This window comes from Haplochromis burtoni, unplaced genomic scaffold, assembly GCF_018398535.1.
Source record: "Haplochromis burtoni strain Fernald_Lab_line unplaced genomic scaffold, NCSU_Asbu1 Contig_82, whole genome shotgun sequence".
NCBI lineage: Eukaryota > Metazoa > Chordata > Actinopteri > Cichliformes > Cichlidae > Haplochromis > Haplochromis burtoni.
This window is the reverse complement of record NW_024582443.1, coordinates 2,086,653-2,108,975: the sequence shown is the minus strand read 5'-3', so window position 1 is coordinate 2,108,975 and position 22,323 is coordinate 2,086,653. Positions and strand designations below refer to the sequence as shown.

Genomic DNA, 22,323 nt, shown 5'->3' with positions numbered 1-22,323 from the left:
ATTGCTGCCATTGTTATAATCATAATATGCACCGAAGTCAGCTTCACCACTTTGAGCCTGTCTGAACGAGGACGTGCCTTTTGTCTTTTTTAAGCTGCGGTGACCACTTTGGGTAGAAACCACAGCAGAACAGCAGGAGACTGCGGTCGGGTAAGAAAGCAGCTGCCCCGATCCGCTCTCTGCTTCCAGCTCGCTCTGGACGCTTCTGTGTATCCACGCCAACTGACAACAAAAATAGACTGCAAAGAGATGTAATCATGAGGTGGAAAAGAAGAAAAATCTGACTTCGCATTTAAACCCATTTAAAGTCATTTTATTGTCTTTTTTTGTACAAAGAACTTCAAAAATATTAAACTGTCGCAGACACCACTGACGCCATGAAGCAAAGGATATCACATGACCAGAACAGTGCCACAGAGAAGAGACAGGGAAAAGGGACAGAGTGGAATAGAGAAGATAGTAAAACACTCTTCGAACTCTTCGGAGGACTTTTTAAGAGTTACATCCACCTTTTTCCAAATCTTCTCACCACCACGAGCAACACAGAAGCGCTGCAGGGTCCGTAGGGGCGTTGATAATTTGGGAAACGCTGTCTGTAGTGTTTGTTCACTGTTGTCGTGCTCAAACTAATGCCTGGCAGATGAGAAGCCTTTTAAAAGGTGTGGGTCAGACTCCCGCTGATTGCCACGCTCGTCCACAAGTAAAGCAACTCGACTGCCGAGTCACAAACACTGTCTCCATTTCCAAAAAGTGCGATCTATCGTATAACAAATAGCTTTTTAAACACATTTTTTGTTGTTGTTTTTACAGTACACACCCTCTTTTGGGTGTTCTCCATCTGCAGTGCATCAAATTATAAAAATATACACAATGCTTACAAAATTACTTGGTTCTCACTGTACATTTTCCTCTATCAGGTGAAAGTAGTTTAATTATTTGGGGTCACAATTCATACAAAAGAAGAAAAGAAGAAAAAGTGAGGATTGAGACCAGAACAGGATCCCAGAAACATTCAGAAAAGTCAGAGTCCCTTCTTTTGTCACAGGCTGAACTCTGGACAGGAGAGATGAAAACACGAGTGAAGCACATCCATCTTTATGTAAAGGCGCACTTTTTTCTTTGCAACACATTAACCTTAGTCTCCTTTGATTATTTTACAACTTAAATAAATATACCATGAACTACAAGGACAATTAAAATAAAATAAAAAAAAATAGACAAAAAGAAAGAAAACAGGACAAATTCACTCTCTAAAACTGAGTGTGCGTGTCCGGTGGTGTCCAAGGCATTTAATTATCAGTTCCAGTGGGTGCCTGGACCGCTGACATCGAAATCAGACTCAAAGAATCAACGTGTCCCGCCTGACCTGCTGTCCGACAATAAACGGCAGTCGTGTGCATCAGTACGCACCTCAGCATCCCAGCGCAAGCTCATTGGATTACAGCCTCTGTAATGATGCTTTGAGCACAGGAAGTCCTGGATGGCGCATATTGTCTCATGATGAAGCTCATGATTGGCGCTAGTGCTTTTCACTTTGGGCCACCTGCGAGGTGAGTCCCGTCAGACTCCAGTGGCTAAGTCTCACTTTTTCCTTCCACAGTGTCTGACCTCGCTCCCTCCTCCTCTGCCGCCATGTCTTGGCTGCTGTCCTGTTTTTCTGTTCCTTTATCTTCAACTGCTTCCTCCTCTTCTTCGTCCTCAGGGTGAGCCGCCTCTGTGAGGCTTTTCATCACCTCGCCGGCGCTCTCCTCCTCGGCCTTGAGCACGCTGCACAGCTCCATGTCGTGGATCTCCACGTCGAATGGGGCGGCGGGGGGCACAGCGGGGGGAGACTTGCAGCCGGTACAGCCCTGAAAACACAGAGAGAAGCGACTTCCTGTATTTTCTGCCACAAAACAGATCGTACATCGCACGTTGACATGGTACAGGGTGGATCTGTTGTACTCACGGAGATGTTGATGGCTCGCGGCAGGCGTCCGGTGCGGATCCAGGGATGGACCTGGCTCAGCTCCCTCTTCTGCTCCTCTGTGAAGCGTGGCTGGTGTTTCTGCATGTTCCTCAAGGACTCACGATCCTCTCGCAGAACCGTCTCCAAGTCCCTGTTGACGAAGACAAATAAAGTGGACAAGTATTAAGCTGCTGCCTTTCTGGACTAACAGCTGCTTGTATTTCTCTACAGTATGACTAGATCGGTCCCACTTATACTTCACGTCTTGAGAAACAAAACAATCCTCACTTTTTCTAAACCAGTTTGTCATCTGGGAGCTGAATGAGTGAATCAAAGTCGTGTATGTCATTTTGCCCAGTGCTGTACCTGACAGGCAGCTGATAGGTCATCATGACCTTGTCGTCTGTGTTGGCCATCAGCAGCCAGATGGGGTCCTGCAGCACACACTTGATGAACTGCTCCTCTCCACCGTCTCCTCCCGCGCTGCTGCTGCCCCCAGCTGGCTGTTTGCGGGAATGGTCATTCTCCGACGAGTCGATGCTGCCGAAGTACTTGCTGGTGTGGCTGCCCTGGCTGCTGACTAGATGGGAAAAAACAAAGTTTAGAAGAGTTTTCAGTCTGTACTTGAGAATTAAAGACCATCACAGTGTTGATTAGAGACAATCTCAATCAAAACATTTTTTTTTTACTGCAACTATTAGAGTTCATCTGATTTATTTCATCTGGCATCATCTCACTTTACTAATAACAGTCATATCACGATCAACTAAATTAAATGTCAGAGTGCCCCAGAACGCTGCGTCCCTGATAGAAACCATTAAACTAAAAAGAATTTCATCAACAGCCGAGAACAAGATGTTTTTTTTTAAATGGCACTAATGATTTAAATCTACTGACTGGTGCCGCTGGTGCCAGAGGAGCTGCAGCCGTTGGAACCGGAGCCCGAACCCGAGGATCTTGTTCCCGAAGACCCTGAACCAGAGGCAGCTGATCCAGTGCCTGAGCGCGAGTCTTCTTGGAGCAGCAAGTCCAGCAGGTCGCTGGAGGTGGACATGGCATCGTTGTTGGACTCATTAGCTTCACCCTAATGGGGAAAACATTAATGTTAATTTTTTTTTTTTTAAGTCTTTTGTGAGCAATTGCTACATTTTTAGGTCAGACATCCTATCCTGAACACTTACATTCTCATTTTCCTTGGAGGTGTCATCTGAGCTCCTCTGATTGGTGGAACTTTGCCCCCTGGCTGCCCCACCCTGCACCGAAGGCGATGCCTGCTGAGATGCTGCTAGTGCCGTGGCGACCTCTAACCGGTTGCTCGGCGACTCTTCCAGCTGAAGCAAGTTGAGAGGGGAGGAGCATCGGGATTGGAAGAGGGGTGACTCTGCGCCTTCGCGATCAGCTGGCGTCTGAGTGTAAGACTGTGGCGTGCTGCTGCGAGACAGGGCACATGTGCCTGGTGTGGGCATGGGGTTGGAAACAGTAGTGGGGACAGCGGCTGTGGGGACAGCGGCTGTGGGGACAGCGGCTGTGGGGACAGCGGCTGTGGGGACCCCTTGGTAACCGAAGTTGGGATTGTAAAATGGTCCAGGGGTGGAGCCTGGCTGACACATGGGCACTCCCATCTGCGGGAACATGTAGTTGGGCAGAACGAAGGCCATCATGGGAGGAACCATCTGGGTGGGGGGGAAACGTGATGGATCTGGGACGGGTAAGGGCTGAGTAAGAGGTGGGTAGATGGGGTAGATTGGAAGCATACCAGGGGGAAAAGCAGCGGGTGGCATGCTAGCCTGGGAACCTACAGAAGGCCAGGAGGATGAGGTTGTTGGAGGGCCGAGAGGCATGTTGAGGGGCATGGGAGCAGTGCTGCTTCTGGGGTCCTGACGACCCCCGCTCAGGCCCAGAGAGCTGTGCTGGTCAGAAGACTCCTGGTGCTTGAGTCTCTTACCGCCACGGCCGCGTCTGTGACCACTGCTACCTCCTGCAGCTGGGTAGTCACGGGAACAACGCACCCCTGCAAAAGATAGAAGACGCCCTACAATCAGTTTGGTGCTTCACATAAAATATTCTGAAGCTTTCACACCAACAGTTTCACAGACGTTAGTGTGAAGTTAAAATATACTTCTTCACTTTGCAAAACAGCTATTCAATACAAAACCATTTCTAAGACTGTGACAGTGTGCTCCTACCTCGTGACAGGGGGTTGACAGCTGCGGCGTGGCAGCGCACAGTTGAAGTCTGATCGACAACGCGCAGCTTGCTGAGGTCCTTGAAGCGGTCGAGGAAGGCCTGCTCCTCCTGCTGAGTGTGGGCGGACAGCACCTCCTTGGTAAGACCCAGCCTGCTACCTCCACCTCCCGCCGCTCCGGCTCCTACACTTCCGCTTCTCCGGCTGTCCCTATCAGGCTGGCTGGCTTGAGGGAGAGGAGGAGGTGGCGGAGGAGAAGGAGGAGGTGGAGGAGGCGCGATGTTAGCGGGAAGCTCTAAGCTGCTTGCGGGAGGAGTCGGGGTGGTGTCGAGAGGAGTCTGTGCAGCCGGTGTGGGAGTTGTAGGAGCTTCCTCCATGACGATGTCTGTGAGAAGAGAAGAAGAGGAGAAGAGGACAAGAAGGCGGGGTGTAACGATATAAAGAAGAAATAAAGATCACTCTTTTTGCAAATAACTGACACAATTCAGTGCTGTCATTAGGCAGGTAGGACCAAAAGATTCAGGTATACATACATACACGTATATATCTTATACAATCTACAGCTGCAGATAAACACGAGTTTGTTAGCTGAAGCCTCGTGTTTGCTAGAGCTGCTGTGTCATTAAAGTTTAACATTCACTGAAAAAAACAAAACAATTACAATATGTAAAACAGTGTGCACAGGAGAAGAATGAAACACATCACATCAAACCAGAAATGTTCCAGGTAGTATGCCTGCAACAAAAGCGAGTTTAATTGCAAAACAAACACATAAAAAGCACAACTTGAACGCCACTGTTAAACATGAAAAACAAAAAAAAAAGAACTCCATTCAGGGTGTGCAAGGAACTCGTCCTGCAACTTCCAGGAAGGAGAGCGTGAGTGTTAACGAGGCCCACCTGACTCGGGAGGCTTCTTGTCTCCAACATGGACGATGGTGCTGCTGAAGCTACACTGAGACGTAACTGAGGCTACACTTTCTGCCTTTGTGGCCATGGTCAGAGGAGGCAGAGGAGGTGGTTCACCTACGAGGTTAACTGAACCACCTGGAGAGACAATACGGTCAGAAATTTAGTCGCACAGACACAACATCAACCAGGTTTGTTGTCTTCTACCTAGTTAGCTGCATCATTACCTACCTAACAACTTAATCAATTCCAGATCATAGTGAAATACCTTTGCTGTTGCCGTTGGGCTCCTGTTTGTCGTCATCAGATGCTGAGGAGGCAGTGCAGGAGTAGGAACCGCACTTCCTTTTGACTGTATTGGGAATGTTACAGCTGTCCAAGTACCTGTGTGAGAAATCGCTGGGTAAGTGGGAGGTCAAAGGGTAAATGTCGACACAGAAACGACTTCAGGTTTGTGTACAAACCTAATGATGCTGTCCAGAGAGTTGATCTGCTGGTAGGAGTAGCTCGTAGATGGTTCCTTGGGTACAAGCGGTGCAGGGACCAAACTTTTGGATGGGTTTGTCATGTCTGCTATCAAACTCCTGACTGGATCGCTGTTGATCGCTCTGACGGCCGCTGTGTCTGGATCAGATACAAACAGGATCAAGAAATTAAAATCGTCCTCTGTGAAGGCTTTTAGACATTATTGTTATTATTAAACTTTCTTTTATGCCTTTTTCTTTCCTGGAATACTAAAACTATTAAAAAAACCAAACTATTTACTCTCCCGTGACATTCTGAGTTCAAATACAACTCCAGCCTCTTACCCGTGCTGGTGTTTTTCCTCGGCAGTGGGCGGTTACGAGACTCGATGAAAACCTGCTGCCCGTTTGTTTTCACCATATGGACGTCTTTGCAAATCTGCTGAAACGTCATCTAGAGAAAAACGAAGACCAGAAACATCACAGCTAACCAACGAGAGAATGACACTGCACTGAATCTTCTGCCAACCTGTCATATTGTTCGTGCGTAACACTACAGTCTAAATGTGATGCAACAGTACCCAGGAAAATGCGGCTGTATCAAAAACAAGGGGATAAACAATCTTGTGAGAAAGCATTTCACAAAGCGGGACATGTTGTGCGCATTTTCAGATGGATTTTGTTTTTTGTTTGAGTAGCCTTACATGATTCATAGTTAAAAAGAATCCTTATTAGTCTAACCCTCTATGCAGCCCCTTTAGTTATCTAATGTCTGAATCCAGATATTTTATCATGTAGTCACACTACAGTAAAAGGACAGCAACCCCCTTGCAGCTAGGAAACAAAACACTGGTGGTTGCCTGGTGACAACTGAAGTTTCAGCAGCTGCAGTGACCAACCTCTCGGCAGCCACTTTCAATCACAAGGCAACCTTTATCCAAAAAAACCTGCCAGACAGACTGGATCAGGTAACGAGCTAGAATGAATGAATTTTATACTCTGGCTCTTCTCGTGTGTCTATGATGTGCCTCTTTGCAATCAGAGGATTAAACTCAACTGATTGCAAAGCTGGTTGTACTGTGGTTATATAACTAAAAAAAAACAACAACACAAAAGCACTTCTTTCTCAGACTCACAGGTTTGTGCAATGCACCTGCGGCCTCATCTACAACGGGACTGTTGCTGTCGCTGGACGAGCCGGCCGAGGCACTGAGGTGCTGTTGGTTGGAGCGGTGGGAGCCCCGTGAGCCGCTGGACCCAAGAGAGCTGTAGCCCTGAGAGCTGCTGCTGTGCACCGGCTGCACCAGGAGTCTGTGGATCTGCTCGCTCAGGTGGACGATGTCGGGCGTGGTGACCCGATTCTCACAGTCCTGCGGCGCGGTGAACACGTCTTCATTCAGCGGGCTCCTGGAGACAAGGAGAGTTTGTTTATAATAGAAACAAACTCTTTATCTGTGGTTTTTTTTAAGTCTTCTAAAAGTGCCACTTTTTAAGAAGATCCTTGTGTAGTCACTAAAGGCAGTATTAAACGTGCATCTAATGAGCTTTAAGGACAGATGACCGACGCACAAAGTTTGAACAATTACAAAAAACTTTTGGTGAAGTGAGACAGAAAACGCTTACGTTCTGACTTTGTGCCGCCCCACGATGAACGCCACCTTTCTACTCCAGGGGTTAACAAAGGAAGACCAGCTGGTGTCCATGGTGACGTACTCCCCGCTGCGGGCGCACATCCGCAGGGGCGAGTAGTCGACCGGCTGCCCAGCAAACTGAAAGACTGAAGAGAGAAGACAAAGCACACATGTGAGTTTCCTGAGTTGTGAAAAAACAAAACATATGAAAGCCATGAACGGTTTACACAGCCCCTACGCTTCTGTGTGACATAAGCTCCTACCAAAAACATCCCCAGATACAGGCGGCAACAGCCACAAAACTAGAACGTCAAAATGAGGACCCGTATTTTTTCCAGAAGTAAAAGAAGAGAGAAAGATCACATAATAAATGATCATTATTGCCTCTGCTGGATTAATGTAGGCGTCACCCTGTCCCCTGTAGCTGCCTTTGTGTGTCTATGTGCACACCACCTGCAGCTCTGACACACACAGTGCGCAGAGAACCTGGTTGCTTAGGTTTTATACATTTTAACAGCAGCTGTCGTTACATCAGCAGATTAACGTCCACGTTTCTCTCCTACTGCACAGGTTCCCAATTAATTAGTCTTCTGCTAACAAGCCTGTTATTCGAGCTAAAGTGTGTTTTTTACATTAGCCCTGTGTGAATTTGGTCGTGATTACATTTTGAAGAAAGGCTTAAATAGGCTTACTCTTCTCATGTATAGCCACCATAATGGGCCTGTCCTCAGGGTGGATGCAGAGCAGGATCGGTGTCCCGACCAAGTCCTGAGGGAGGTAACCCAACAGTGGCACTGCCCTGCAAACACATCACATTTCCACACTGAGAGTTATCATTTTACACACACCTTAACATTCAGAGAAGTGAAATCGCAAAACATGTTATAGCTGTTTATTTTTAACAACCGTCTCCAAATCCACAGTGAAACGATGAGTCGATCGCACGCCTTAAGCTTAAAACACCAATTACCAGAAGGCGACACAGCAGTAAGCATGGGGTCAGAGCAAAGATAACTGACCTTTCATCAACTTCCTGGAAGAGGCAGCTGGGAGTGTGACTGGTGGTGAAGATCCTCTTGTCGGGTGGGATGCGAGGAGCTGATGGGCACAGAGGACACAAACAGAACAGATGAGGAGCATGTTTGGAGGGTGAAACAGACTTTGTGTCTGACACTGTTCTGACAGTCATGCAGTATCAACTGTCTACATTATCCATATTCAAAGGAATATGGTATTCCAGTCTCTTTCATTATATTTCCTCCAGAGTTATAGTGGAAGCCGACTTTGCACCTGTTAGAGTGCAACTACACAAACTAGACTCTCTCGCTCTTTTCTGATAACCCCAGGCTCGCTTGCTTTGTTTTCCACTGAAACATCCTGCCACAGAGTTAACACCAACGCACCGCCCACTCATCCTGTCTCACCAAAACAAACACGCGCTCTGAAACCAAACTAGTAACCTGTCACATGTCAGACCTGAAGCGACTCTGATACCAAAAGCTGCCCTGTGTTCTGCTACTCTACTCAAACAGGTGGGGCCTGCCTGGTTACAAGAATCATATTCATACATCACCTCACATAATCAGTCCAAACAGTAAGGAAAGAACAGTGTAAAAAGTGTCGATATAATTAAAATGCTATGTTACATCTCTTTAGCTTGTGTGACTCTCAGTGTCAAATTGATGATGGTGTAATTTTAACTCATATATACACAAACACTTGTTTATTACAGACAACAGGGGATCGTATCGAATACCTTCATATCCAGAGTGGACCCTCTCTGCGATCAGCAGGCAGCAGGGCTGTGGCTCAGCAGCATCCGAGTCTCTGATGGTGAGCTGGTAGGGCGTGAGGCGAAATGGGTAGTAGCGCATCTCGCCGCCCTGCGGCCGGTCAGCGCTGAGCCGACAGAACATGGACTTCTCCTGGGTGCAGTCAACTGGAGGAGATGCTGGAGGAGACCGGAGTCAGTCAGCACAGGAAACATAAGGAAACATAGCTAAACTTGCTCGCGCTTTCAGTCAGCGTGTGCTCACCAGAGCCGATGCAGGAGGCCCATTGGGGCAGGCGGCAGGGTGCCGTGCTGCTGTAGAAGGTGCTGACATCTTGCGGAGCCAAAAGGTCAGAGAATATGGTTCCTTGGAGACACTCAGGCTTACAACGCAGCACGGATGAGCCCTGGGGCGATATGTACACAACCTTCCCTGACAAGAATGATACTGCCATGGAGAATGTGTCCTGGAGAAAACAGAAGGAATTTAATGAGCCATCTTCTCCAACAATCTGGGATCTTTCATTGGGGCGCATTTCAATTCCTGTTTCAGGAAAAAACTGTGAAAATGGATATTTTTGAACACAAGCACAAAGCTGAAGGCCACACCCATCTTCAAATTCATTTAGCTCTGGGCTACTAATCATGTGAAATTTCATGCCTGTATGTACTGGTTGTCCTCAAACATCAGCACAAATCTAAACATCTGCCCCAGTACCCCAAACTGCCTGTGTAGTAGTTTCATTGAGGGTCGACTGAACCTCTAAATCTCAGTTTAAAATCAGTAGTGTGCCTTGAAGGACATTCAGATGCTTCTTCAGTTTCTGGATAGCGTAGATTTATCAAATGCTCTGACAGTAACCAGGAGGCAACCCTCCTTTCCTCTGAGTTACGTGTTAAACTCTGAGGTACCGAAAGTCATAAAACAATAATGCCCATGGCTCATTAACAACAGTAATAGTGTACTAGCCCCACTCCTTTAAAAGCCTTTAAGAGTAGTTTTAATATGAAGGAAGAAGTGGATACGCATTTAAACTCACAGTGTTTTTGAGGGTGTACTCTGAGGTGATATTATCCAGCTCCTCAATCGTGAAGGTGGACAAGTCCAGACTGCAGCCGTGACACTCCTCCACACTCCACTGGTGATAGTACTCCTTGTTAGCTGGAAACATTAAACATTTCTCAGTTAAGATGGGCCTAAAATTCATCATCTGTGTTTTGCCTCCCACATAAGAACAGCCACCTTCTTAGAAAAGAAAAGAAAAGAAAAAAAAAAAAGACCCTCACCTCGGACTTGTTTGACACACTGCAGAGCATATTTGAGTGCATTCAGAGTGCTGAAGTGGCCCTTGGCCTTGCGCTCAGCTGGCAGTCGGAGCTTGAGCTCTTTGATGGCCTTCATGAGCTCCTTCTGCGTCTGGACCCTGGCTGACTGGTTGCTGCTGCATCCGGAGGTGGAGGGGGGGTCGTGCTCCGAGCTGGACGACGGCAGGCTGTAGACCAGGGACCCGCTGGGAGGTGACAGGCTCTGGGAGTTGGAGCTGGGTAAGGAGGACAGTTTCAGACAATGATTATTCAGAAAGTGAAAGGTGAGTGCGTGAACACTGCTGCTGCCGACCAGGCAGACATAAGTGTCAATAAATTTTAAAAAATCCAAAGAAACTATTTTAAATAGGTAGTTTCGGCTACTGGTGTCCACTCTGACAGCTAGAAGAAGCTTTTCAGATGAAAATGGGTAAAAGCAGAGAAGAGGTTTCTCGACAACTTCACCTATTCCAGGGCGCACCCCCCCATGGCAACGACACTCCCAACGGCAGCCGCCTCTCCCGGCAGGACAATGCGCCCTGCAGCACCGCAAAAATTGCTCACAGCCAGTTCGACTACCGTAACAAAGAGCCCAAAGTGTGCACCCAGCCTCCAAACTCCCCAGACAGCAGTCCAATAAGGCAACAGTGGGATGCCCCGGAACAAGCTCGATCCTCCGAGGCTCGACTCTGCAACCCACACTCTGCCACAAGCCGACGCCACAGGACACCCTCGGGGGTCCTGTGTCCATGCCATTATTCGAAAGGGGCACCTGAGCAATATTAGGCAGGCAGTTTTAATGTTGTGGCACTTTTATGGCAAACATGAATAATACAATTACATTTCTGATTTTAAAGCACTTACATTGAAAACAGGTGCAATAAAAGCTGAAACATCCTTTCTGGATGCCACACAACGTTGGTCCTCGCCAGCCACCGTACACGCTCAGTTAAACCAGAGTAGTAATCGTCAGCATTACTAATGCTGACATCTGTCTTATAATAAAAGCATCCAGCTATCTACCATCTTAATCTTTCTCTACTCATTTCCAGCTTTTACTCTTAGACTCTTTAGGCCTGGCCTTGGTGCAGCCACTCATTTCATTCATTGTAATCTGACTAAGATCATACTGATTTCACCTTGAACACACACACACAAAAAATGAGCTGTGGGTGACTTCTCTTACCTCTTGTTGCTCTCTGTAGTCTCCAGTATCATGCCAGAGTCCTTGCCATTTGAAGAGCTGTGGGAGCTGCGTGCGGACTGATGTCCGCGAGACCTGCTCTCCCTCTCCATCCCGCCCTCGCTCTCCCTCTCCCCGGAGTCGTTTCCGCTTGAGATTCCATCCATATCGTCTGAAGTCGGACACCTCTGATCTCTGGACGAACCTCCAGACCGAGATCCGTCGCTGGGGGATGAACCTCCTCCCCCTCCGCTCTCCTGGTCCTTGTGGGTGACACTGGCACCAAGCTGACCACTGCTGCAGATTTCGTGCACATTTAACCCCTGTGAATCCGCTTCCGGGTCTTTCCCGTTGGCCCCTGCCAATCGCCCCCGATTGCTGCTGCTAGGCATTGATTTAGAGTTGTCATAACTCATACTAGAGTAGGATGAGGCTGGTACAGCTTGATTGAGGGGGTCAGCCAAGGCGAAACAAAAAAAATTGAACTTTGATTTAAGTGGGACTACTATGTATGCACATGTGAATCATAGTTGTTGGCTGTTAGTTTAACAAATCAAACAGAGAGCATATCATTGTTTGGTTTGGTTTTTTGGGTGTGTGTGTGTGGGGGGGGGCTGTAGACCCCTCTTTGAGAATTTTCAGGAAGAAAAAAAAAGGTGCAGGCTGCTACAAAGCTGCCTTTCTAAACAAACAGAACAGTAATTATCTCGGGGAAAAAAAAGTGTCACTCAAAGCGCTGCAGACAAGACATGAATTTGTGGTTATGAAACAGCCTTGGCATAAATGCTCCAACAGATGGGCTGAGAGATTGTGAGGGAGAGTGAGAAAAACAGCTCTCGGTGAGAGCAAAAAACATTCCTTTCACTCAGTGTCTGGTTTTCTCGCTTCTTTAGAGATGTGGTGCTCTAGGCGCTAAAGGCCACCTGAAATGAAAGAAAAAGAGCGAGATGGACAGAGAGAGGGAGAGGGGGAGAAAGGACAGCAATATTAGGATTATAAAACACTTGGTTGTCATGGTCTCTCTCAAGCATCTCTCCAGGACTGCCGCTTTAAAAAGCTTATCATCAGTTTATCATCATGTCAACCTCAGAAGACGAATCAAATACGGCGTGAAATATTCTCCCTGCCGAGCGATGCGGGCTGCGTGTCAGGATAGAAGAGTGTGCTCTTGTTTAGGGCCCAGCTGTTCTCCTTTTACTCAGATTATCTGGGAAACAAAAACAATCTCCTCATCCTGCCCACGGAATAACAGTAATCTCCTGTTTCTATTTGTATGCTGCAAGTGCGTACGCATAGATCTGAATATAGATCAGGTGAACTTGTGCTGGTGCCAAAGTGTGACATAGGACACTGGTCGCTCGTCAAAGCTCAGTCTCTTTTTACCCCTGGGACAGTCAAAACAAACACTGGCTGGGAGGAGAGAACAAAGCTCACATCAGAGAGCGCTAAGAATAATTGGGAAAGGTAACTCCAAGTATATATATACGGCCCACCTACGCAAGTGAGAGTCTAGTGCTATTTATTCCTTGAGCAAAGGTGATACCCCTTAATCCTTTAAGACCGGCAGACGCAACTAAAAGACGACACAGCCTCATATTCAGTCGCCAATCCTCTCAACTTTATACACCTGGCTGCCCCACAACCCTCTTTACCTGCCTCCGACAGGTGTGCAGTGATGCTGCATTTGTTCAGGACGGCTTTAAATATGCTCAGATATACCTGTGCTGACGCAACGGCCCTTTACAGCTGAGGGGACAGGAGGTGATAACAAGTCAGGGCCTGTGACGAGGGTAACTCATAAATAACTTAAAACGCAACAAACAGTGGTTGGGGAGAGGAGATTAACAAATTCATGCGCTGCGCCTAAGCTCCCTCCTTTCTGGGCATGAAATGCTAATCAGCATTATGTTTGGTCAGATGGATGATGCACACTTGCGCATGACAATCTGTATGTGCTATGGCCAGACTGGGCGGAGGGAAGGGACCAATTATGATGAAGAAATATGCAAGCAGGGAGTGAGTGGGTGTGAGGCAGGCTGGCATCCATGCATGCTTCCACGGGTGATGGCAGAGACGCACGCAAAGGTGGTGGTGAAGAACTGTGCTCAGGCTATTACAGTACCTGCCTGCACCATCCCAGTCCACTCGCTGGACTCTTTAAAGCTCAGCTTTAAACCTCAGCTCTGTTTCCGCAGCCAATCAGATGCCGAGTAAAAACACAGGCTGATAGAGAGTCAGGATTGGGGCGCATGCATGGCTTTGGACTGTGGGAGGAAAGCAAAAACCCACGCAGACACGAGAATAACATGCAAACTCCACACCGCAATGTTTGATCGCTTTTGAACCCATGACCACTAGCTAACGCTGCAAAAAACCACTGAGCCAGTATGCCGCCCACCTTTTTCGAATTATTCACAGGAAATACACGCTGTAGGACTAAGCTCTGATTATGCAAGATATGTCTGTCGTGCTGTGGGAAAGAATATGTAACAAGGCGTGCTGACTACAGGACTAACACGTTACTTGGAAAAAAAACATGTCTTCGGTTTCTTCTTATGTTCTGTATCTGATTTGCGCTACTCACGACTGCCCTGTGTTGTACACATTTAGCAGAAAGGTTAAATGAATCATTCTGTCTCTGTCTGCGTGACACAGAGGCAAAAATCACTCGCCTACCCCTGTGAGACCCGAGTCTCTAAGACATCCAGAGCCGGGTCATAGGAGCTGGGATGAGATTCATTTAATTTACATTTCTGTCAAATGCAAATGATATGCAGATATACTTCTTTTTTTTTTTCTTTTCTTTTTTTTAAAATCTGCTTTATTTTTATATGTAAACATATTAGTTAACCACAGCGCAAAGCAGAAACTACGTCGTCCCAGATTTTTATGAATCAAAAGCTGCATTTGCTGACAGGCCAGTAACAATGTTCGGCTGATATACTGGTGCACACCTACTGTGAAGGCCGGCAGTCACCACATTATATCAGATGAACAATCGCTTTGAATGACAGGTAAAGCTCGAAAAGTGTGATAATAATCACAGCAGCACTTGTTTCTGCGTAATTTCCTGTCCAATTTAGGTGAACTAGCATGTCCTGACCTAGTACCTGTCAAGTGGCATGACAGATAAAAAGACACAAGAATGTCCAGGATCTGGAAATGCAGAAGTGTTGCTATTCAACAGTTTGCATTTATCTTCATTCACACAGCGTTACATAACCAGACCTTAAAGTACAGCATTAATCCTACTGGGACTGCTCTGAACAGGACACATGCTGAAGAGAAAGTAGGAGAAAATGTCAGACACACCCTAATTTGAATTTCTCAGTTGCTTTTCTCTGTCTTAAATCACTGCACATTGATCACCTTTGATGTTTGGACCAACAAAAATACTTCTGAGATGTCACCTAACAGACAGCATGGCTGTGTTCACAATCCTTCAGGCAAAGTGCTCGGGCAGAAAATAACTGCTAATGATAAACTGTAAACAAAAATGCAAAGAACTCATGTCTGCACGGGATAAATACACCACACGCTCACTATGGTGACAAATATAGATCAGCCAATGAAAGGAGCGTTGCAGCTTTCCTGCCAGTAAAACAGCACTTCTCCACTTGACACTGGCTGGGCTCTGCTCCAACAGTTGGCCATAAATCTGTTCACTGTGATGGTAATGAAGCAAGTGATCTGATTCAAACACTGTAACTGTAAGGCTTAACACTAAAGACACACTGACATGTCAAACAAACCATAAACCTGTCTGTAGCTTTTATGACAAAGATTTCTTTATTCATATGGAGAATGAATAAAGAAATAAAAAGCATCAGATGCTGTCCAAATTCTTATTTGAAGCATCAGCACAACAATCTCACACTTTGGCCATCTGAACAAGATGAGCTGCCTAAAACATCCAATCACATCTCTAATGAAACCTGCAAATGTTTAACACCTGGGGCTGTAAAAGCAAACAGTTGACAACAATGTGTTGAGCCTGAAACTGAACACTAGAGGAGGCTTCTTTGTTGCATTCATGAAGTGCACTGCAGGTAGGGTATGGTGCAGGTTGAAGTTCAAACTGAAACAATAATTATCTACAACAAACCGGATTTAAGGGAAAAGAAATGCACACAGCTCAATGCTTGCTCCTCCTCAAATGTGAATATTTGCTCATTTGGATGCCTGCCTGCACCAAACTAACAATCTGAAACTGTCAGCTTCATAGAAAATGTTTACAATTTTTCTGTCATTTTAACTAAACAAAGAAAAAAAAATATCAGCACTTGTTCTTGTAACTGCATTACTGTTTTCCAACAGTAGACTATGGAGAGAAAATTCATATCCTAAAGACTCTATAAAACTCCTCAAATTAAGCCAGCAGCTCTAACGCGTATGAGAACCTCTGATGCTGTATATTAACCAAACTATATGACACTCCAAGCTATGCACTGGGACAATTTCAGAAGACACAGACCAGCGCATCTACCAAACAACAGCCACCTGACGTAAGCTGGCAGTAACATGAAATACTTCCCTGCTGTAAAGCACAGATGGAGGCTGCAGGAAGGTGTGGCGACGCTCCGTGCACGTACATGTGTGAACTACTCCTCTGGGCTCAAGCTAACAGCTCCATCACTGCAAACCCAGCGAGCGCGTTAAACAAGTGTGTTAGTTCAATTTCCCCTCACCGGCATGAGCGCCCACTGCTCCACATCTCAGCACAGTGCAGTGTGACAGCGCTGGCTCAGCATCCCCGCTTCTCTTGGCTTTTCTGTGTACATGCGGCACGTGTACACGGCGGTGTTTTCCGCAGGTCTCGCCGACCGCTGATTGGTCTACTCGCTCGACCAATCGCAGAGCGCGCTACTCAGAGGCTGGGCTGCAGCGTAGGGAGTCCGGGCTCCCACACGGCCTGCCAGACACTGGTCTCAGCTCCGCCCACATAGGTTTGCCTATTAAATATGCAACGCTGCGAGCAGACGCGCGAGCCGATTCTAGACCAGCGGTTATGAGCGACAGTAATAAACGTACATGGTGTACATCTGTGAGACGGGCACGCCCCTTCACATCACTGCCACACGATCGCATTATAATATAATAACTTCATTACACTAATAATACAGAAATATGGGCTTTCATTATGTTTATTTACATTTGCTGTACCTCTTGAAGTATGTTTATTTAATAAACTTATTTCACCATTAGCTGATTTAAACAACAGCAACAACATAAAATAATAAAAAATAAAAAACCTTTCAGGTTGAGCCTATAATCGAAAGGTATATTCGGACTGCATTTCCAAGCTGCAAAGCCTGCAGGGGACTTTAAAATTTAAGCTGTGCAAACCTATGTTGCAATAACCTAGTTGGAAGGTTATAAATGTGCAATAAAGTGGTTCAGCAACAGCTGAACAAATGGCAATAAAGCCTGATAAATATTCTGTAAACTAGTTTGATTTTCCTTCTGCTTATTTTCTTTTTCATCTTGGCATTACATGCACAACATCTGGCTACTTTCTCACTGGGTCTTGCTTACATTGCAAGCTTCATCATTCTCCAAGATACTGTCAGTCTATTGTCAACAAATGGCAGGAAGCTCAATTAGCACTCGTTGTTTTGGCTAGTACTACCCAACCACAAAGAAGGCTCGTGTTCTTCTTATGCCGGACCACACCTGTACTACTAGTATCTTTGCCTCTAATATAATATGTGCCAACCAAATAAAAAAAAAAAAAAAACACAACAACAGCCAGCCATGAACTTTCTCAAACTGCATCTGCATGAACAGGTTTTCATTTTAAAACACTGTTTTCAGAAGAGCTGATGGGCAATAATGGCCAAAGTCATCACATTAACCAATTATGCACACTTTGCATGCACACTGGTGTACACAGGAAATAGCCTGTGGGTTGATTCATGGCACAAAGTATGATCTGAGATATCTCTGCTTAGACCTACAAATAAGTCAAACTGTGTATGGGGGTCATGACAGTTAAAAACATGGAATGGGACTAGTTGGAATCAAATACTGCAAAATAATAGAGCAGTACTGCACAGAATCAACATGTACTTTTTTATGACTCCATTACCCTTTCCAAGAAAACTTTCACAAAAATGTACATAAAAAGACAAAGAAAATGTCATAAGTCTAAGTTTTGCAGCCTTAACATCAAATCTGGGCCCCTTTATCTAACAAAATTGATTGCCAAACACTTGTTCATGGATTTCAGTAAATCTTCCATGCAGTGATCTGCGGCCTAGATTCAGCTGGAAATATTTCCATTTATGAGCTAAGACGCTTTTGAAAATAAATTTTATAACAACCCAAAAAGAGAGTCTTGAGGTTTTCCAGAAACAAATCCAGCCTGCCTTAAATCCTTCTTGCTGATGGTGTTACTGCAGGTTCCCAGTGTTTCTATGCAGAAAGGTGATCCTTAAGGTACAAATGCTATTGATTTTTTTAATTCTTGGACTCTATTATTGTCTTTTTTGCATGATACACATCTCAAAATAATTCTCACTCATATTCCTGGCCTTGATCCAGTCCCTCAGTTCATTCTCTGAACTTTCTTCCTGCTGGAAAACATAAAATTTTAACAGCAGGTGGTGGGGTTGTCATACTCCTACACAGGACCATATAAAGGATATCCCCTCTGTCTGACATCACACAGAGCAAAGAGTAAAAAAACAAAAATAGAAACAGACTCAATCCATGTGTTAAGTACGGTCTGAAGCCCAAGCTTTTGGCTCACAGTGATTACATCCATCATCATCATTAAATTCTGGCCATGTTTAATATGAGCATCCTCCATTGTAACAACCTATATGTGACAGAAAATAAGGAAAAGCACAATAGGTCCACTTAAATCCCCAAAACAAAAATGCTTTTCATTAGTGTCACTGGCTAACATTAAAAAAAATCAAGTGTGTGGTGTAAATTACTACATTCAGACATCAACATGTGGCAACTTGATCATTTAATAACAGCACCGGTTGCATGAATATATGCATGACTGCACACACTCTGGACCGCCTGCCAACAAACCTCAGCACATAAGCTCCTGAAGAGGGTAAAATAAAAGCCTGTAAGAAGCAGGTAAAAAACCCTACATCCACAGACTTGTCCACGTGTCTGTTGTGAACATCCTCTGTAACAAGTTCAGCTGGAAACTTTTAACAATGAACATGTAATACAAGAGTGAAAAAAACCCTGTGAGGCAATGGCAGCTTTGAGTGTAAAACCTCAAAACCAAATCAGAAACAGAGACATTTAAAAAGAAAACCTGAGACATTTCCCAGCAGTTTGCGGTCAGTCTGGTAACCTTGATGTTTTTTGTTTTTTCTTCTCTTATCCAAAACTAAGACAGACACGGTCCCTCTATCTGCTCATATCCAAACCCTCTTTGTCTTTCCAAACATACCTGACCATTTTAAAAGTATATAGTTCAAATAAAGAAATAACTTACATCGAACTAAAGATTCATCTCAAACATTTTTATTTTTTGTGAAGTCATAACGGGAAGAACGTGGTGCTCTGTTTCTGCTGACTAAACCGCTGGTAAATTAGTCATTCGTGCTTTGATGTATCACTGCGAGGGAAACTAAAGATTGTTTACTTGTCTCATGAGTTGAGTCATTACCCCACATATATGTGATCAAATGATTGCAGCACGAAGAAAATTACCCCTGCTGCCACTGCATGTCTCTGCCTCTATCAACCTTGTGCAACATTAGCACAGCTCGCTGCTGCCAGAAATCAAGTTTGACTTTTCTTTATGAGCTAGGAGAGTCATTGTTTCCTGCCCATCCATGGTCCGCTCTCAGACTTTCTCATAGGTCACTTATTGGGTGAAAGACATTGATATTGGAGTCTTCTTTCTCTACAGTTTCTTCTGGAATAATAAGTAGTTCACACGTTTTCCTAAAAAGCAAAAGATTCCTGGTTTGATCCTGGAAAGAGACACCAATCCTTTTAAGGTTGTGTCATAAAGGGCATTCCATGTAAAAATCTACCCACTATGGCAACCCCTTGTGACTAAGGGAGCGGCTCAGAGTAGATTCTGTGCAGCTTCTTTGCACTCTCAGTCGCTCAGGAGGGTAAGAGTGCAAAGAAGCTGCAGGCTTGCATTTGTGCAGGCTCATGTTTAACCCTCAAGCCTCTGCGGTGCGCCACACTGTTTATGGAAGATTTACTGTAAAACTGCCACTCAGAGGGGATTACAAGCCTGGAACAGGACACCATCGCAAATGTCACAAGATTTTGGCACAGGTGCCAACTGAAACTGGTTGAGTGAAAACACCAACGCCGTGTGATGGTTTCTTATATTATTATGATGCAATGATAAAGTTATGCAGCCTCTGGGGGCGACAAAATGCAATTCACAGGCATGAGTGGATCGCCACTGTTCAGTCACAGGAGCAGTGGCATGCAATTGTCTACAGTGAATGCACAAGTCAAATAGTCCTACATCAAATGAGAGCAGAGCTGTAAAAACTGTGTTTGGCTTTCAGTAAAAATCTGCCAGCACCAAGAACAGTATGTGTACATTAGGAGAGAGGCCTCTAAGAATCCCTTTTAGCTGGACGTGCAGTTTACACTAGTCTGGCTAAAACACAGAGTAAACATTTGCTATGTTGCTTTAGTACCTCAATCAGAGTCCAAACGTAATGCTTAACATAACTAACATGTCTGCCAGACGACCACCGCACGTCACAAACCCCTCCCTTAAAGTAATAAAAAAAGGAGGGGGATTACTTTGGGAATCATGAAAATATGGGTAGTTAATGAAGCTACGTATGATTAAACTGATGATCGGTCACAATATATCCGAAAAACAATTAATGCCGCATCGCTAGCAAGCATATCGTAAACACATGGGGGCAAATTCCCTCCCCTCTCGTGTATGCAAGTCCACCACGCACAAACCAAAGGGGCTAGTTTCACACAGTTCACGAAAAATAGGTCTTGGAAACTGGGTGGGATGTAGTAGATGTAGATTACTGCTGTGTTACATTAGTTCAAAGTGTTGGCCTCTTCTTCTAAATACATTTACACTGCGAAGTCATAAGTTCACATCAAGTTAACCGAGGAGGTTAAAAGAAAAAAGCTCGCGTATGATCTGTGAGACGAACAGACTGTAGTTGATATTAAGTTATGTACAGTAGCTATAATGTGAGGCAGTTAAATGTATTAATCTCTCCAATTTGTACACTGATGCTCAGTAATCACAAAGCTTCACAGACTTGTAAAACAAAGTGCCAAAGGCGCCAGCTTACCTTAAATATGCTTCAAAATAACAATAACGCAAGTGCTTCAATATCCCGCGGTGGGGGAACTCAAAATTCTTGAAAGAGACGGCATAAATCCAGGTAGCAACGACAGCCTTCGCTTAGTGGTCTGTACTGAATCTCCAGACATTTTTTTTATTCTTCCCCCAACTGTAGTTTACACGCAGGGACACACGTGCAAGTACATGGTCTGGTAACTAATATTGAAATAGCCGTTGTGATTGGACAACAGATGACGGTTTCTCCGCCCAAAGCCCGCCTCGGCTCGATATGATTGGTTATGAGGGGCGTGGTTAGCGGCACGGGGCTTGGCGGTCACGTTGCAGAGTGACTGGTCCTGAGTTCCTTTCAAAAAACACATTGGAACACGAGAGGGCGTAGCCACTCCCCACAGTTGGTGCAGTTGGCCGTAATGGATGCCGTAGCAGCGCAATTATAGTTTCAGCACGCAGCTGGTTAAGAGATTACCTGTTTTTAATAAGTAATTTTGTGTAGTTCCAGAAATATTATGTTTGTGATTTTGTGTAATTGTTTATTAAATTCACTGCTGCTACCAACAGGAACTATTCCTCATCATCTGTAGGCATCTGTGTAGTAGTAGTTTTATATTCTTATTATATTTAGATATATTTTTTGTTATACTATGAAAGTTACTTATTTACAACTACTTTTTATCCGTAGGTTTTTCTGTGAAGAGTTCAGCCCTACAGTCAATACCGCTTAATCCTGGAAACAGACAACCCAAGTTACTTTTATCCCGTATCAATCAATAACATCATGTCTATATTTAAGTCATAATGAACTTTGACCAGCAGATCAAACAAAGTCCAGGCTATAGTGGAGCATCTAATAAAAGATTTATTTATGAAAGTGTCGCCACAAAACTAAAAAAAAAAAAAAGATTCAGCTTTGTTGTTTGTTTTGTCAGATTGCAGGCGAATATTCAAATGACTTGGCAAATGAGTTATAAACCACTGACAGCCCGAGCTGAGCAATAATTCTACCTGTGAAAATATAGAAAAGATGCAATAAAAGTTTAACTGCCCGAGTTATTTGCACCCAACGCTGAGAAACGCGAATCGCCTTTCATGGTGCGCTTTTGTTTCGTATTTACGGCTGCGGCAAGGCCCAGACATGTACACTTCAACGTGCTCCATGGACGATGACGTCATGCCCTCTCCAGCGGCACGAGGCTGCGGGATGGTGTGTCGATGTCTGTAAACAGCGCAGATGTAGGGCACAGGTCCGTGTGCAGCTCCCATAAATCAGAGACGAATTCAAAGGAAAACACAAGATAAAGCGTGTAAGTGAGACTTTACATGTCACCAGAACAGCCTGCTGCTGACCAGTGACCACTCGACCACTCCCACCCCATGCAAAAAGCTATCATTTACACAGTATTTACAAAACATCAGACAGAGCCCTTCATCTAGTGGTGTCACTCAGATTATTAGTAAACAAGCAACAAACAGTGTATTAAGGCTTTAACATCATATTTATCCCATCTTCTTATGGAAAATGTATCTAAATATTAATTTACTACCCTTATCTTCATAGCTCAGTTAGACAGTTTAAAATGGATCTTTAATACAACTGAAAGAATGTATTTTAATACAAGTTACACCTTTGTGCATTGCACAG

General features: G+C 45.0%; 1 protein-coding gene across 3 annotated transcripts; it reads right to left on the bottom strand.

Annotated features, from left to right (window-relative positions):
* Nucleotides 1–291: 291 nt before the first annotated feature.
* On the bottom strand, nucleotides 292–20,873 carry per1b (period circadian clock 1b). 3 transcript variants are annotated; one of them, XM_005925815.2, is made up of 20 exons: nucleotides 20,671–20,873; nucleotides 11,399–12,318; nucleotides 10,195–10,448; nucleotides 9,948–10,069; nucleotides 9,173–9,374; nucleotides 8,893–9,087; nucleotides 8,156–8,234; nucleotides 7,829–7,935; nucleotides 7,129–7,282; nucleotides 6,642–6,912; nucleotides 5,851–5,959; nucleotides 5,506–5,665; nucleotides 5,310–5,425; nucleotides 5,033–5,179; nucleotides 4,135–4,518; nucleotides 3,130–3,959; nucleotides 2,846–3,032; nucleotides 2,315–2,528; nucleotides 1,949–2,099; nucleotides 292–1,850 (listed from the first exon to the last, which is right to left on the bottom strand). In XM_005925815.2, the coding sequence occupies exons 2-20, from the start codon at nucleotides 11,809–11,811 to the stop codon at nucleotides 1,575–1,577; spliced, it is 4,371 nt and encodes a 1,456-aa protein (XP_005925877.1). In that variant the 5' UTR covers nucleotides 11,812–12,318; nucleotides 20,671–20,873; the 3' UTR covers nucleotides 292–1,574. The 3 variants fall into 3 exon arrangements, with proteins under 3 accessions (XP_005925877.1, XP_005925878.1, XP_014190195.1); XM_005925816.3 differs by lacking the exon at nucleotides 20,671–20,873 and adding an exon at nucleotides 16,084–16,685; XM_014334709.2 differs by lacking the exon at nucleotides 20,671–20,873 and having other exon boundaries at nucleotides 10,195–11,517.
* Nucleotides 20,874–22,323: the final 1,450 nt, after the last annotated feature.